General features: G+C 42.7%; 1 protein-coding gene across 1 annotated transcript in view; it reads right to left on the bottom strand.

The window, feature by feature from the left end:
* Positions 1 to 18,428, bottom strand: part of LOC126252164 (uncharacterized) — a 193,808-nt gene that overhangs the window by 35,422 nt on the left and 139,958 nt on the right. Inside the window, exon 3 of the mRNA XM_049953032.1 lies at positions 13,385 to 13,671. Coding sequence (XP_049808989.1) covers positions 13,385 to 13,671 — 287 coding nt within the window. The remainder of the gene's footprint in view (positions 1 to 13,384; positions 13,672 to 18,428) is intronic.

Here is an 18,428-nt window from a genome sequence, read left to right as displayed (position 1 = left end):
ATCCAGCACGGTGTTGCGTATTACCCCCCTGAACCCACCGATTCCATATTCTGCTAACAGTCATTGGATCTCGACCAACGCGAGCAGCAATGTCGCGATACGATAAACGGCAATCGCGATAGGCTACAATCCGAACTTTATCAAAGTTGGAAACGTGATGGTACGCATTTCTCCCCCTTACACGAGGCATCACAACAACGTTTCACCAGGCAAAGCCGGTCAACTGTTTGTGTATGAGAAATTGGTTGGAAACCTTCCTCATGTCAGCACGTTGTAGGTGTCGCCACCGGTTCCAACCCTGTGTGAATGCCCTGAAAAGCTAATCATTTGCATATCACAGCATCTTCTTCCTGTCGATTAAATTTCGCGTCTGTAGCACGTCATCTTCTTGGTGTAGCAACTTTAATGGCCAGTAGCGTACATTGAGCAAGCTGTGGAAACGCATTTGGAAGATCAGGGCAACGGAATGGATAATGTCTTGAACAGGGTTATAAGGTGACCATCAACAAAAGTAAAACAATGATCGAATTAAATCAGGCGCTGCTAAAAGAATTAGATTACGAAGTAAGACACTAAAAGTAGCGGATGAGTTTCGCTATTTGAGCAACAGAACTGAGTCGTGGTGCAGCAGTTTGATTTACCTTTGTTCGAATACCCTCTTTGCCTCATACATCGATAACGGTAAACTCTTTGTTTGCAACCAGAGGGTATGATGTAGGGGAGCGGATGAAATGAAAGCTCAATACTGTCTCAATACTGTTCGCTTTGTGACCGACCAGCAGAGGAAAACAAGATACGATGGCGCTCGTTGAGATGGCGTGAGCACTGGCGCGCTCCTAGTGGTAGTTGTGCTCTTACTACGGACTTGAGTGTTGAATGGATGCGGCATACCTATATTGCCGTGGTACGAGGGTTATTCGGATAGTAAGTTCCGATCGGCCAAGAAATGGAAACCACTGTAAAAATCTAATAATGCTTTTCACATATGTGTTCGGCAGTGTCTCTAGTATGCCTGTCGGTTACATCACTTCGCTCTTTTCAGTTCTGAGCGCATGGTGAGCATCTAAAGATGCGTAGAAAATAGTGTCTCCCGCCAAGTATGAGGACCTGGTGAGAGATTTCGCCTGATGTTACGCAGCCCACGTTACAGAGCTGTCATACGGTTCCTACTTCGTGACAATTCTCGGTCGCAATCTGCAGGGGCAATGAAAATGCTCCTGCAGCGTATTCGGTGGGAAGTGTTTGATCACCCGCACTACAGCCCGCAATTGGCTCCCTCTGTGTTTCATCTCTGCTCACATTAACTACTGGCTATGAAGACAATATTTTCGCACAGACAACGAGCTACAGATGAGCGCAGAGAATTGGCGGGAAGCACAGGAGGCTGCCTCCTATGGCGAGGGTATTGAAAAGTTGGTACAACGCCACTGACTAATGTGTGAGTCGGACTGGTGACTATGTAGAGCAGTGGCTGGAAGCTGTAGCTAACTGTTGCAGATAAAATATTTCTGATTATCACAGTGGGTTCCATTTTGCGATCAATCGGAACTTACATTCCGAACAGCCCTAGCATTTTGAATCGTGTAGCGACGAGAGGGTTCGCTGGCATTGGGTACAGCAGACGGAATCTTCTACTGCACGCCTTGGGTAGAGCTATGACTGTTGTTATACGGCAGTACGATGGTGACGTTTCACCTCGATCATGAACATCCTTTTGATCCGACTTGATTTTTCCGCTTACTGCGGAAACTTCCTTTGTTTATTGGTGAGTACTGACTAATTTCCTTGCCAAGCTGGTATTCTTATGGGGAAACCTATCGGACTCTCGTCGTCTGCCACCGTCAGGTTTTCCTTCTTTCTTTCCTTTTTGTTAAAGAACGGGAAGTGAGCCCGGGAAAGAGTTAAGAGTAGTTATCCGGGCTGTGATAGAATTCGTCCTGACACTGACGCTTCTGAAGTAATTAAAGTGTAGCAAGTTTGGTGATAAATTGTCGTAATGGTTAAATAATTACCTAATTTCGTAAGACACTGTTCGGAGCAACTGATACATTAAAATGGATATTTTGAGGCGATTCCTTAATCAGAATATTAGTTGCTAAATTCCAAGTAGGAAATTTTTTTCATTTGTGGAAACCTGAACGGGTTCCTTTTAAACTGTGCGTATTCATTTGTTCTGAGCCTGTGCTTATATTTCTTTCATGTGTTCCAGATAGCTAAATAACTGTGTTTGTAAATCCTAGAGCTTGTACTGATGGCTGACGAGGGTTATGTATGTCATGACTTTGTGGGCCTTTGTCACCGCTACGTGTAATTATTCCGTCACCCTATGCCAGTAATTACGCCCGCAGGTTCTAGGCGTGACGCCTGAATGTGTTATTACTCTAATTATAGACAACATGCAGCCTTAGTGATGTACGAAGTTTAATTCTTTAAGTGGCACAGAAAGTAGTTCATTCAGCACAACGCTGTGTAAGCTTTAAACTGGTTTTTAACTTTGTTGGTGTCTTGCAGTTTTACTTTGGTTGCTAGTAAATTTTCTCACTGTAAACTCTTTGGCCTGTAACCGCAGTAACGTTCTGAAGTTTGAAGTTAATTTAGCGTTTCAAGGTTTAAAAAAGAAGTTGCGATTGAATTTTCTTCTGTAACGTTTGTTTAAGTCTATTGTGGACGTGTTCCACTAAAAATGTAATTAAGGTCGTGTTTACCCATTGGGAAATTTTGTTTGTAATAATTGTGTTTTTAAGTATTATGTGTGTCTTAGCTTCTCCAGCACCTCAGGACCCCACCACCTAGCTCCTAGCTGTTGCTCCAGTCCAAGAATAAGTGATGAGGACCAAAACAGAAAGGATGCAAAACATAGACTGGTAACCCAAGAAAGGAGACATTTGTTAAAATCAAATATAACTTGAATGCTAGGAAGTCTTTTCTGAAGATATTTGTCTGAGTGTAGCCAAGTGTGGGAGTGAAAAGTGGATGACAAGCAGTTCAGAAAAGAAAAAAATAGAAACTTTTGAAATGTAGTGCTACAGAGTAATGTTGAAAATGAAATGGCTGGATCGAATAACTAAAGAAGAGGTACTGAATCGCACTGAGGAAAAAAGAAATTTGTGGCACACTTGACTAAAAGAAGCGATCTGGTGATAGGACAAATCCTGAGGCTTCAAGGAATCGTCAGTTTGGCAGGAAAAGGAGGTGTGAGATAGACAAAGGCTTGAACACAGTAAGCACGTTCAAACTTATGCAAGAAATCTGTATGGTGCGAAAAGCGGCAACTTACTATAAGTAATAAAAAGTGCGAGTTCATCAGCATGAGTAATGCAGGAAGATTCAGAAAAGATCGTTTCAACTAGCTCTTTATATTTATATACCTTCTTGTAAAATCATCAGATGATTAAAACAAATTGCAAAACGATTTAGATAAGAAATCTGTATGGTACGAAAAGTGGCAACTGACTATAAATTATAAAAAGTGCTAGGGCGTCAACATGAGTACTAAAAGGAATCCGCTAAATTTCGACTACAGGATAAAACTGACAAATCTAAAGCCCTACAATCAACTACACATTTAGGGACTACAATGACGAATAATGTAAGTCAGGACGATCATATAGATTAATTTGTGGAAAAAGCAAACCAAAGAATGAGATTTATTGTCAGAACACTTGAAAAATGTAACAGGTGTACTAAAGAGACCTTTAACACTATGCTTGTCCACGCTCTTCTAGAATATGAAAGTGCGGTGTGGAATCCACGTCAGACAGGACTGACGGAGGACATAGAAAAAATTCAAAGAAGGAGAGATCGTTTTGTATTATCGCGAAATAGGGGAGTAATTAAAGAAAAGGTGATTTTCGTTGCTGCGGGATCTTGTTATGACATTTCAACTTCGTCCTCAGAGTGTGAAAATATTTTGTTGGCGCCCATCTATCTGAGGAGGACTGATCATCACAATAAAATAGAGAAATCAGAGCTCGCACAGAAATATTTATGTGTTAATTTTCCCGCGCGCTGTTAGAGGGTGGAATGGCAGAGAATAACCTTAAACGTGGTTTAATGAATTTTCTGCCACACACTTAATTGTGAATTGCGGAGTAAACGTATAAGAGACTTGCACCTGATGGGAAAGCGTGGAGAGCTGCATTAAGGAAGTCTACTGTCTGGAAACCATTACAACAACACTACCTTTCTTGCATAACGTAAGACACCAGCTCCACGACAGATTTCAGAGGCGTCAAAGCTTAATTACGAGGTGCAATCAAGTAAAAACATCTTATATAATTTTTCTCACAATCTAATTATACGAAATGAAACTCGACTGAATTTCCTCATGTTGTGAAATCAGAAGAAGCGATCTGTTTTACTTGGTAAAAACTTTCTAAAGCCAAGATCGCATAAATATTTCTTTATTTACAACAACCGTTTCGATAGATTTTGCTCTCATCTCCAGACATTTAAAAAATTTTGTTACAAAACGCGTTCATTTTGAGTTGTAATCTCATATAAAGTTGTCACAGTAATGGCTAAAATGTAGCACGTTATACTAAGGTTTGTCACAAATAAAACAGTTAAAAAAAAGCACCTTCTGGATGTGGCCATGTCCACATATGTAGTAACGCTAACACATGAGTTTTGCGACATGAAATCGCAATAAACAATAAAATGCACAGTATGCCATCTGTGTTGTTAGCTGGACATGTTCTAATCGTTCGAAATCCACCGTAAATGGCGTATAAGTTGGATCTTCAAAGACTGGAACAGGTTCAGAGAAGTTCTTGTAGAGACCATCCACAGCCCAGAATCAATCGTCCGTATGTCTCAATCACAAACGTTACCAAGGTCAGGTGTGCCTTCTCCCAGTACTCGACATAAAGTGTCCAGAATTGCTCCTTAGAGCTCTTCACTCAAAGAGTCCCAGTCTCTATTTGACTCCCATAGTGTTCTGCTATTGTCTGCTTTTCCATTGGCTGAACATTATCACCCCACAAGACACATCGTTCTTACATTCTGCAGACTTCATTTGATTTTTCTTGACTACTTCCCAGAATAAACATGTTACAGCAACGTTTAAATAAAGGAATGCTGTAAAACTTCTGTTACTCAGATCGTTTACAATAAATAAAATTAATACTTGGTTCGTAAATAAGTAAGCCAGTATTTTTCCAAATGTGTGCTCACGATATATGACACCAGATTGTCCTTGCATATTGTTTGAACTGTTATTTATGCCTTTTCGACAGAAGCATCTTTTCGTTCTTTTTTCAATCAAAGTGTCCGCTAACGCGTGCGACTGACCATTTGTAAGCTAGCACAATTTTCTAACAGCACTTGCAATCAAGATTCGAATGAAGTTTCTGGCAAAATGGTAAACTGTTTATTAAATAACTACGCAAGTATGACAAATATAAGATTGAGGAGGATACTATGTTCTGACTAACATATGCATAATGGAAAACTATAAATAAGTCATAAGTCAATAAATAAAATAGATACAGATGAATGGCTTTCAGGGATGACAGCTGTAGTGCAATAGTATAATCTGAGATACGCTTTGTTGAAATTGCATGAAGCAATTGAAAATTGTTAATTCAGACGTTCAATATGTAAATATTTATTTACTATGAATTATTAATTTCTATAGTTTATGGATATTGAAATGTTGTGTCATTCCACGCGCCTTATTTATCTGAGATTGCCGATGTATTCATAATTGCGTTAATATTTGATTGTAAATTTTTATAGACTCTCAAAGAACTGTAAGAAGCCATCTTTCAGCTTGTCTCAAAGTCTTCCCTTGCTGGCCATTCCGCTTTCTGCCAAGCGAGCGACTGTTATCCAGCTCCCCTCTTTTGGGATTTACCCACATCCATTGTTCGCCCTGGGCTGTTCTTGAGCAGCCGTCGGGCCTGCTGGCATTTAGCTGTACACCATATGCACCCTATCTCGTAGCATTTCTAGGGGACCGATTAGCTCTCCCACCTACGTATAATGCTAGGACTGATAAGGTAACGCACGAGGATGCCCTCTGCAGAACCAGCGAGAGAAGGAATATATGGAAAATACTGACAAGAAGAAGGGACAGGATGATAGGACATCTGGTAAGACATCAGGGAATAACCTCCATGCTACTAGAAGGAGCTGTAGTGGGTAGAAACTGTAGAGAAAGAAATTGGAATACTTCCAACACATAACTGAGGACATAGTTTGCAAATACTACTCTGAGATGAAAAGGTGGCTGGAGAGGAATTCGTGGCCACCACATCGAATTAGAAGACCGATGATAAAAAAAAAACAAAAAAGAAACCGATGTCTTATTTGGAATGGTTTCCGTTTACAACAATAAACAATGCAACATGCATTGTACAAAGTATCAACTGAAAAATACTATTTTTAAGACTTTCGCCTCTAAGAATTATCGTAAAGGTCACTGTACAAGTCACAATAAATTCTCCAATATCCCACTGTAAACTTCATTGCATTTGTGCAATCTTAGGAGAACATGTTGCGTTGCTCGTCAGAATGCCTCTAATGGTGTAAGATCCGACGATTGTGGTGGCCAGTTAATTGTACCACGACGATCAATCCAGCAACTTGGGTAGATGCGGTTGAGATCTTCCCTCACATGTCTGGTGAAATGTGCTCTGCCCCGGAAACGATTCGGAATAGAGCACGTGTCCATATGAAATTTCTGGCTTCAAATAGGTGTTCCTGTCTTATCCCGGAGTACTGACCATTCCTGCTGGGACACATTCTGGATGTGGGGGTCTAGGGGAGGGCCGAGGGTGGTGCAGAAATACACAAGCGAGTCCTCATGAGCTCCAGAGTAGGTGGGCGGCATACACAATATATCACCTAAGGACGGTGATTTTGGAGGCCGGGAGGGGGGGGGGGGGGGAGCGGGGGCTGTGATTTCGGATGTGGCGCCACGCCAGTTCCTTGCGCCAGCTGACGTCGCTCGGTCTCGCCGGGGGCTAGATTTGCCCATCTCACCTTCGTCTCACTACATAATATCCCTTGGCCCATGCCAGCGGGTGGAAGGCGGGAATCCAAGCCACCTTCACGTGCGTGCATGTCTCACTATATAACGTCCTGTGGGTGTTGGAGAAAGCAATTCCTTTATTCCCACATACATTTAGCAATAACTTAACACTACACACGTGAATGAATTGTGTAGACATGAACAGCACGGAATAACTAACAAAAGCTAAGTCAAAGAATAACTATATCACTTCACGTAAATTAACACTTCACGGAATGTTTATGAAGCACTGTACACTTGTAGGGATCGATTGTCAGAAAGAGGTCAATACATGACTCCCCCCTTTAATGCTAACGATACCGCAGATTAAATTTCGCACGCCGTCCAGCTCTTGTAACTACTTCTTTCTTGAAACCGGCGGTGCGTCACGTGTGTCAGTGGTTGTGTCAGGGAGTGGTGTAGTAGTCCTCGACGTCGGTCTTGGTGTTGCAGTGACTGGTGTTCGCTGAGCGTTGTGGTGTTCATGGGGAACAGGAACACATCTTGTAGCTTCTCCTGTCTTCTCTGGTTTGTGTTCAGTGGTAGCTGTGGTGTCTGTTGCGTCCAGAAATGCAGGCTTGATACGGTCCACTGCAACTGTGGTGGGTGTACAGTTAATCATCACGCGGAAAGTATTGGTATCCCTACTGACTACCAGATATGGTCCGTCATATGGTGGCTGCAGTGGTTTACGCACAGCATCATTGCGTAAGAATACATGCGTGCACTTGTCTAGCTCCGCAAAAACGAACGAGTGTCTTCCAAGCTGGTTTCTGGGCATTGTTGGTCTCAATTGGCGTATATGCTCTCTTAATCTTGTGGCGAATTCTGAGGCTGTGATTGTATCATCTGCCACGCTGTGCAGAAATTCTCCAGGTAGGCGTAACGTTTGTCCATACACCAGTTCTGCTACTGTTGCTTTCAGATCACTTTTGAAGTACGATAGGTAGTATCTCTGTCCAATTCGGTGTTGCGTGACATCTCAGTGCTGCCTTTAACTGTCGATGAAGACGCTCAACCATGCCATTTGATGCGGGGTGGTATGCCGTCGTGCGTATGCGTTTCATACCTAATAACGTAGCCAATGCTTTGAAAACGTAGGCTTCAAATTGTCGTCCTTGATCAGTTGTAATTCTCAGTGGAACTCCAAAGCGGGCAATCCAACCACGAAAAAATGTTTGAGCTATAGTTTCTGCAGTGATGTCCTTCATTGGAAATGCTTCAGGCCACCTAGTAAATCTGTCAATCACCGTGAGGCAATAACTGTAGCCTTCCGATGTCGAGAGTGGGCCGATGATGTCAACATGCACATGGTCAAAACGCTGATTTGGTGGAAGAAATGTGCCTAATGGTGCCCTGACGTGCTGTGTGATTTTATTCCTCTGGCACGCCAAGCATTGCTTCACAAATGGTTTACAGTCTGTGTGCATACATGGCCATACAAATTTTTGTTTGACCAATCTGAGTGCGGCTCTTACTCCTGGGTGTGACAGATTGTGCATTGATGCAATTGCCTGTGTTCTGAATTGCTGTGGCACAAATGGACGTATCATTCCTCCTCCTACGTCACAGTACAACTCAATGCTTGCTTCAGGAAATGTCACGAGCTGTAGCTTCAATCCTTTCCCTTGTTGCAATAGATCACGCAACTCACTATCACATTGTTGCGCATGCGCGAGGGCGTCGTAATCAATGGCCTTTGTCACTGCTTCCACCTGTGCGATGTCATCTGCTGCTGTGGACACTGCTTCTATGCGAGAAAGTGCACCAGCTGGAACATTTAGCTTCCCTTCCACATACACAATGCTGGTCGTGAACTGGCTGATATAATCTAAGTGTCGCAGCTGCCTGGGCGATGCTTTCTCTGGCTTTACCTTAAAGGCATAGGTAAGCGGTTTATGATCTGTGTACATCGTGAACTGTCGCCCTTCTAATGCGTGTGTAAATTTTTTTACTGCCGCATGAGCTGCGTACAGCTCACGGTCATATGTTGCCCAACGTTGCTGAGATGGTGACAACTTATGACTATAAAATGCAATGGGCTGCCATAACTGATCAATTTGCTGCTGAAGTACGGCACCAATGGCAGTGGACGAAGCATCAACCATGAGAGCGAGTGGAGAATGCGCGACCGGGTGTGCTAATTGTGCGGCCTCTGCTATAGCTTTTTTTATAGCGTGAAACGCGGTGTCCGCCTCGATAGTCCAATGCACACTGTGGTTAGGTTTAGGTGCGCCTTTAAGTAGTTCATTCAATGGTGCAGTTATCAGTGCATGATTGCGAATGAAGCGTTGGTAGAAATTCACTACTCCAATGAATCGTCGTAATTCTCTGACTGTGACAGGGCGGGGGTATTTGTTTATGGCCTCTACTTTACTGTGTGGCGGTCGAATACCCTGTGCATTCACCTAATATCCTAGAAAGTGGACCTCTTTCTCACCAAAAACACACTTGGCAGGATTAATTACTAGTCCATGTGTGCGTAGGCGGTCAAACACTTGTGCCAAATGCTGTAAGTGCTCCTCTTCCGATGCAGACATCACCAATAAATCATCTATATACACGTAACAAAAATCTAAATGTCTTGTAACCTCATCCATAAAACGTTGGAAGGTCTGGGCGGCATTACATGGTCCGAATGGCATTCGGGTGAATTCAAATAAACCGAATGGTGTTGTCACCGCTGTTTATGAATGTCTTCTGCAGCTATAGGGATCTGATAGTAAGCTCGAACTAGATCAATGGTAGAAAATATAGTCTTACCGTGAACATTTGCAGAAAAGTCTTATATATGTGGAACTGGGTACCGGTCTGGAATGGTCCTTGCATTGAGTTGGCGATAGTCACCGCAGGGGCGCCATCCATTCTTCTTTTTAGGCACGATGTGAGTTGGGGATGCCCAACTGCTACTAGAAACTCTGCACATACCTTGTGACAGCATGCTGCGAAATTCCTGCTTTACCACTTTTAGCTTTTCGGCCGTTAAACGTCTAGGCCGAGCGTGAGTTGGCGGCCCTGGCGTGGTCAAAATGTGGTGGACGGTTGTATGCTTGACTGGTGGGAGAGTAGGCGATTGCTGTGTGATCTCGGGGTATCCTTTCAGTAATCGTATATATGGTGTGTCGCCTGTGACTGTGCGTACCTCTAGTGGTGTGATACAACGGACTTTTCCTGTTGTATGCAGACTAGTAGTCAAATCTATTAGTCGCTGACGTCGCAGATCTGGCAGTAAGTCGTAGAAGGACAAAAAATCTGCTCCGATAATAGGCTGTGATACATCTACCACTGTAAATTGCCATTCAAACACACGGCGTAGCCCCAAGTTAAGGAATAATGTTACTCGTCCGTATGTTCTAATTTTGGAGTCATTGGCGGCGTATAGATAACAGTCGTCGCAGCTCCGTCGTGATAGGCGGTTTGCTGGATATACGGACACTTCTGCGCCTGTATCGACGAGAAACTGTAGTTTTGTTTCGCGGTCTGTTACAAAAAGTCGGCGAGTGTTTGCACTGGAAGTTATCGCTGCTACGGTGCCTGCCTTATGTTTCCACTTGCAAGGTGGCGTATACTTTCGTGCATCATTACCAAATGTCTTGTGGTACCAGCATAAGTTCTGTAGTGATGGTGATCGACTGCGACTTCGTGACCGTCGGCGGCGTGGCCGTTGGCGGTTGTACATTGTTTGTAATGCAGCTACCTGTGCGGTCAACTCAGCCAGTTGTGATTGTAGGGAGACTAACGTCACTGTGGGAGAATTTTCTTGTTGTGGCGTTAATGCTGAGACACTTGATGTGGGATACATTTCAGTTAACCTGTCGGCCGTTTGTGCTAGTGCGTTTAAATCGCCTGCACATACCGTGAGAATTTTTTGAGTATCTGGCGGCAACCGAGACAACCATATATTTCGTAGCACATCATCAGTTACAGTGTTATTTGCCAGAGTGCGCAAACGTCGTAAGAGTTGTGATGGAGTGCGATCTCCGAGTTCTTCAGTGCGCAGTAACTTCTCTAGTCGTTTTGCCTCTGATTGTGACAAACGCGTTATTAATGCGTTTTTAATGGATGCATAACGATCGGTATCCGGTGGTGCGGCTAGGATATCTTGTACTTCTGCTGCTAGATCTTCTGTAAGTGCTGCAACCACATAGCTGTACTTAGTTTCGTCCGCCGATATTTGTGCGAGGACGAACTGGCTCTCTAACTGGGCAAACCACAATAGAGGATTATGTAACCAGAATGGTGGAGGTTTTATCGTCACCCTGTTAATTGCACTGCTGGCTTCAGGTTGAATTGAGACTGGTGAATCGGTAATTATCGTGCTGAAACGAGCGCGACGCGGCTGGCACGGAAGTTACAAACGTGAACGTCGCGGATCTTCGTTAAACGCTGAAGCCGACGCGGATGTTAACATAGTTCGTCGGGTATCACCAAATGTGGGTGTTGGAGAGAGCAATTCCTTTATTCCCACATACATTTAGCAATAACTTAACACTACACACATGAATGAGTTGTGTAGACATGAACAGCACGGAATAACTAACAAAAGCTAAGTCAAAGAATAACTCGGAATAACTAACAAAAGCTAAGTCAAAGAATAACTGTATCACTGCACATAAATTAACACTTCACGGAATGTTTATGAAGCACTGTACACTTGTAGGGATCGATTGTCAGAAATAGGTCACTACAGTACCTTGACCATACCAGCGGGTAGGGGTTCGAGCGACCTTCATAGTTTAAAGTTAATATATATCGAGAAGTGGTGCGCAAGCGAAATATTTATTCCTTGACTTCGCGTTGCTCCATGCCGAGCGAAGAAAAATAAGAAAATCGGAATGCGACTGGACTTTGTTACGAGACAGGATAACGAGAGGGCGCGTATGAAGTGTGTGCAATGAAACAGTTATTGTTAGCCGCCATATTGTATAATTTGTGCTTTATGATATTCACAAGTGATATGTAATGTTAATGTGGAGTTGAGTAACGGCCAGAATACAGTCTGTTGCATTTCAAAGGTTACTGCGCGTATTTAATTTTGATCAAAGGATTCTGTGATGAACTATTATGTGCTAAAAGCTTGTATAGGACTTCAAACATTTGGTGGTCGATGCTTGCTGTAGAACCTGCTTCAATAACAGGGCCAAAATCATAGATAAAGTTTTCACTGCTAAAAGGAACTCATTTCACTCGCAGACAATCAGCGAATGACGAGATGCGAATGGGAGTGTTCCAATTCGAGAAGATCCTATAGAAGGTTTCTTTCTCTTACCATTTCAAGAATTTTACAGGCGACCGTCGGAGTCGGCAAGAGAGTAACGTTCTACGTGTACGAAATTACCTACGCTGTGGGGGAAGTCGACGCCATATGGGATATTATCCTGCACAGATATACAGAGACACTACACACACTAGTCCAAAAACAACGAGTTCAATATTACCAGCTTAAAACATTAATTTCTTCTTTTGCGCAGTAATATTACAACTTCCACCCTCTTTCGAAGATCCAGACGCTACTACCGCGTCTATGTATGGGGAACATCGTGGCAATCCCGGTAGCCAATAATTTCTACCTCTGATGACGATGTTGGAGGCAGCTGTCCAAGGCTCCAGTATTTTATTCGAAATGCAACTGTCCACAATATAAATTGTATTGTATTGCTTAAAATTGTTCCTGTTTTGGTAACAAATGTTAATGTACTCCTAAGATTATAAATTAGTATACACTTATCATGAACACGGTAGTATATATTATTCTTGTTTTCTTGTATGATTAATAATGCTTATGCTTCTTGTTTGCAATAGAGTAACGAACATATATAGAAGTTCAACTGTACAAAAGCCACGTCCACTATGACAGGCTCGAGGATTTGCCGAGCCCTCATGTGGGTGAGGCTTTCCGTGGAAACAGAGCATCCCGTTTTTAGTCATTCCTGTTTTGGCCATCTGATAAGGAAGTAGATCTTAAGTTTACAAATTATCTCATGTAAATTTTATTCTTCTTTGATTTTATATGTTTCTTAAATTTCAAACTTTCTAAATTCTTTTTAGAGTTTCTTTGTATTAACAATATATACAAAAAATATATACAATATATAAAAAAACGAATAATAAACAGAGGAAGGTTAGTGGCACACCGTGCAAGAAATCGGGTCCGCCTCCACGTGGCTAGGGACGGGCAACGGTGTGAGAACTTTCATGAACATCTAGAAGTTCTCACACCGGCTAAGAGACCATGAGTGCCACTAACGCTACATTTTGTAGTAGCAGTACAATCCACCATAGCTACTAGACGGTGGGTTTCTCTGTAAGTTAAATGAAAAAAAAAGTCCACAATATAAATATCACGTTGCGATGGAAGTGGCGGCGTACCTGTAGGGAGACTCCTCAGTGCAAAGCCTGCCAAAGGGGACGCTGCGCGGGAAGACGACGGCGACGCGCAGGTTCTGGATCTGCTGGTAGAAGATGTTGTCCTCGAGGTCGCCGAATGGGATGGTGTTGGGCAGCGCGGGCTGCGGCACCTGGCTCACGTTGACGGCGGCCAGCAGCAGGCAGCGGGGCTCCGCCGCGTCGCGCCGCAGCTGCAGCGACACCGCCAGGTTGGTGTTCGCGTGGAAGTTCTTGCCCGTCGTCGCCAGCACCACCTCGCACCGGAACACCTGAAGGCCGAGACACGCACTTCTCACGTCTCTCCCCTACGCCAGTACGTCTACACTGTGCAAGCTGTGATAGCAAAATGTCAAAAACTAAATATAAGAAAAGTTAGTCACCACAGTACACCACTGTTAAGGTGGGTAGGACGTCAAACGGGTCGACTTGGAGCAGGAAGGATTCAGGATTCACACTTATTGCAATGGAAGTTCGAAAACATAACAAAATAATTTTTTAACGTGCGAAATTTCATCATTTTTTCACTTACTAATGGCTGCATTTGTCGCTATAGGTACACTTTTCTTCATAAGTTAGAGAGATTCTTCGATGAATTTTGCACTGCATACATACCATACTTACAGGTGTATGAAACTCTAGAATTTATTTAATTTATAAAAAAACGAATGAGCTGTTGTATTTTAAACTTCATGTTCAGAAAAAACACAAATTTTGTAGTTAATTACCTCAATTTTTACAGTAGTTCTTAATATATTTGGAAAATTCTAGAGATTCATACACCTTTAAGTATGGTTTGTATACTGTGCAAAATTCATCGAAGAATCTCTCTTACTTATGAAGAAAAGTGTACCTATAGCAACAAATACTGACATTAGTAAGTGAAAAAAAGGTAAATTTCACATGTAACAAAAATCATTTCGTTATGTTTTCGAACTTCCACTGCTATGAGTGTGAATTCTAAATCCTTCCTGGTCATGCTGACAAAGTTTTATGCATTTATTTGTAAAAGTATAGACAGTGGAAATTAAAATGTCCTGTGATGCATCTCCTGCTCCAAGTCGGCCCGTTTGACGTCCTACCCCCCTTAAGCTTCTGAATATTCACATAAAAGGAAATTGAAGACATTATCTAGAAGTCGGTATGGATTTATATCAACGGGGCAAGTTGAAAATTTTTGTCTCCAGCTTACTAATCAGGTGCGCTGACACAACACTATCTCGACAATATGATCACCACAATTGCAGAGAATAACCTAGCACGCCTCCGATCAGACCCAGTTCTCAACTAACACCACACAACTGATGTAGTGCCGCTGCTCATTACCCTCGTTACTCACCGTATCTCACCGATTCCCGTAAGAGTTTGAGCTTGGTGTGCATCTGCTCTGAAGACGTCATTGGCCGTCATCACTTTAATTATATATGTAGTGTCTGTTCTGTCGGACGTGTCCGAAAGGACAGACACCACATATATTCTGAAAATTGTCTGCGAAGAATACATTTTTAATCGATTAAAGCGCTGTTACCATATTTCCTTAGGCGCCTTTTTTTTTTTTTTTCATCAGTCTACTGACTGGATTGATTTGGCCCGCCACGAATTCCTTTCCTGTGCTAACCTCTTCATCTCAGAGTAGCACTTGCAACCTACGTCCTCAATTATTTGCTTGACGTATTCCAATCTCTGTCTTCCTCTACAGTTTTGGCCCTCTACAGTTCCCTCTAGTACCATGGAAGTCATTCCCTCATGTCTTAGCAGATGTCCTATCATCCCGTCCCTTCTCCTTATCAGTGTTTTCCACATATTCCTTTCCTCTCCGATTCTGCGCAGAACCTCCTCATTCCTTACCTTATCAGTCCACCTAATTTTCAACATTCGTCTATAGCACCACATCTCAAATGCTTGGATTCTCTTCTGTTCCGGTTTTCCCACAGTCCATGTTTCACTACCATACAATGCCGTACTCCAGACGTACATCCTCAGAAATATCTTCCTCAAATTAAGGCCGGTATTTGATATTAGTAGACTTCTCTCGGCCAGAAATGCCTTTTTTGCCATAGCGAGTCTGCTTTTGATGTCCTCATTGCTCCGTCCGTCATTGGTTATTTTACTGCCTAGGTAGCAGAATTCCTTAACTTCATTGACTTCGTGACCATCGATCCTGATGTTAAGTTTCTCGCTGTTCTCATTTCTACTACTTCTCATTACCTTCGTCTTTCTCCGATTTACTCTCAAACCATACTGTGTACTCATTAGACTGTTCATTCCGTTCAGCAGATCATTTAATTCTTCTTCACTTTCACTCAGGATAGCAATGTCATCAGCGAATCGTATCATTGATATCCTTTCACCTTGTATTTTAATTCCACTCCTGAACCTATCTTTTATTTCCATCATTGCTTCCTATATGTACAGATTGAAGAGTAGGGGCGAAAGGATACAACCTTGTCTTACACCCTTCTTAATACAAGCACTTCGTTCTTGATCGTCTACTCTTATTATTCCCTCTTGGTTGTTGTACATATTGTATATGACCCGTCTCTCCCTATAGCTTACCCCTACTTTTTTCAGAATCTCAAACAGCTTGCACCATTTTATATTGTCGAACGCTTTTTCCAGGTCGACAAATCCTATGAAAGTGTCTTGATTTTTCTTTAGCCTTGCTTCCATTATTAGCCGTAACGTCAGAATTGCCTCTCTCGTCCCTTTACTTTTCCTAAAGCCAAACTGATCGTCACCTAGCGCATTCTCAATTTTCTTTTCCATTCTTCTGTATATTATTCTTGTAAGCAGCTTCGATGCATGAGCTGTTAAGCTGATTGTGCGATAATTCTCGCACTTGTCCGCTCTTGCCGTCTTCAGAATTGTGTGGATGATGCTTTTCCGAAAGTCAGATGGTATGTCGCCAGACTCATATATTCTACACACCAACGTGAATAGTCGTTTTGTTGCCACTTCCCCCAATGATTTCAGAAATTCTGATGGAATGTTATCTATCCCTTCTGCCTTATTTGACCGTAAGTCCTCCAAAGCTCTTTTAAATTCCGATTCTAATACTGGATCCCCTATCTCTTCTAAATCGACTCCTGTTTCTTCTTCTATCACATCAGACAAATCTTCACCCTCATAGAGGCTTTCAATGTATTCTTTCCACCTATCTGCTCTCTCCTCTGCATTTAAAAGTGGAATTCCTGTTGCACTCTTAATGTTACCACCGTTGCTTTTAATGTCACCAAAGGTTGTTTTGACTTTCCTGTATGCTGAGTATGTCCTTCCGACAATCATATCTTTTTCGATGTCTTCACATTTTTCCTGCAGCCATTTCGTCTTAGCTTCCCTGCACTTCCTATTTATTTCATTCCTCAGCCACTTGTATTTCTGTATTCCTGATTTTCCCGGAACATGTTTGTACTTCCTCCTTTCCTCAATCAACTGAAGTATTTCTTCTGTTACCCATGGTTTCTTCGCAACTACCTTCTTTGTACCTGTGTTTTCCTTCCCAACTTCTGTGATGGCCCTTTCTAGAGATGTCCATTCCTCTTCAACTGTACTGCCTACTGCGCTATTCCTTATTGCTGTATCTATAGCGTTAGAGAACTTCAAACGTATCTCGTCATTCCTTAGTCCTTCCGTATCCCACTTCTTTGAGTATTGATTCTTCCTGACTAATGTCTTGAACTTCAGCCTACTCTTCATCACTACTATATTTTGATCTGAGTCTATATCTGCTCCTGGGTACGCCTTACAATCCAGTATCTGATTTCGGAATCTCTGTCTGACCATGATGTAATGTAATTGAAATCTTCCCGTATCTGCCGGCCTTTTCCAAGTATACCTCCTCATCTTGCGATTCTTGAACAGGGTATTCGCTATTACTAGCTGAAACTTGTTAAAGAACTCAATTAGTCTTTCTCCTCTTTCATTCCTTGTCCCAAGCCCATATTCTCCTGTAACCTTTTCTTCTACTCCTTCCCCTACAACTGCATTCCAGTCGCCCATGACTATTAGATTTTCGTCCCCCTTTACATACTGCATTACCCTTTCAATATCCTCATACACTTTCTCTATCTGTTCATCTTCAGCTTGCGACGTCGGCATGTATACCTGAACCATCGTTGTCGGTGTTGGTCTGCTGTCGATGCTGATTAGAACAACTCGGTCACTGAACTGTTCACAGTAACACACCCTCTGCCCTACCTTCCTATTCATAACGAATCCGACACCTGTTATACCATTTTCTGCTGCTGTTGATATTACCCGATACTCATCTGACCAGAAATCCTTTTCTTCCTTCCATTTCACTTCACTGACCCCTACTATATCTAGATTGAGCCTTTGGATTTCCCTTTTCAGATTTTCTAGTTTCCCTACCACGTTCAAGCTTCTGACATTCCACGCCCCGACTCGTAGAACGTTATCCTTTCGTAGATTATTCAATCTTTTTCTCATGGTAACCTCCCGCTTGGCAGTCCCCTCCCGGAGATCCGAATGGGGGACTATTTCGGAATCTTTTGCCAATGGAGAGATCATCATGACACTTCTTCAATTACAGGCCACATGTCCTGTGGATACACGTTACGAGTCTTTAATGCAGTGGTTTCCATTGCCTTCTGCATCCTCATGTAGTTGATCATTGCTGACTCTTCCGCCTTTAGGGGCAATTTCCCACCCCTAGGACAAGAGAGTGCCCTGAACCTCTATCCACTCCTCCGCCCTCTTTGACAAGGCCGTTGCCAGAATGAGGCTGACTTCTTATGCCGGAAGTCTGATTATTTATCAAAATTTAGGCAGTGGCGGGGATCCAACCCGGGACCGAAGACGTTTTGATTATGAATCAAAGACACTACTCCTAGACCACGGGTAGGCGCCTACAGGTGTTGAATAACGATCAGCTTGGATTCCAGAAAGTTAAAGACACCAGGGGCAGTTCTGCCATTCTTTGTCTCCGGTGGGGTCCTAGAGCTGTCGCAGCATCTAGAGTATGTGTAGTCACTAGTTTTATCTTCATATGTTTCCACGTGTGGTGTTT

The sequence above is a fragment of the Schistocerca nitens genome, chromosome 4, assembly GCF_023898315.1.
Source record: "Schistocerca nitens isolate TAMUIC-IGC-003100 chromosome 4, iqSchNite1.1, whole genome shotgun sequence".
NCBI lineage: Eukaryota > Metazoa > Arthropoda > Insecta > Orthoptera > Acrididae > Schistocerca > Schistocerca nitens.
Note: the sequence above shows the minus strand (reverse complement) of the source record. Positions and strands in the feature narration are given on the sequence as shown.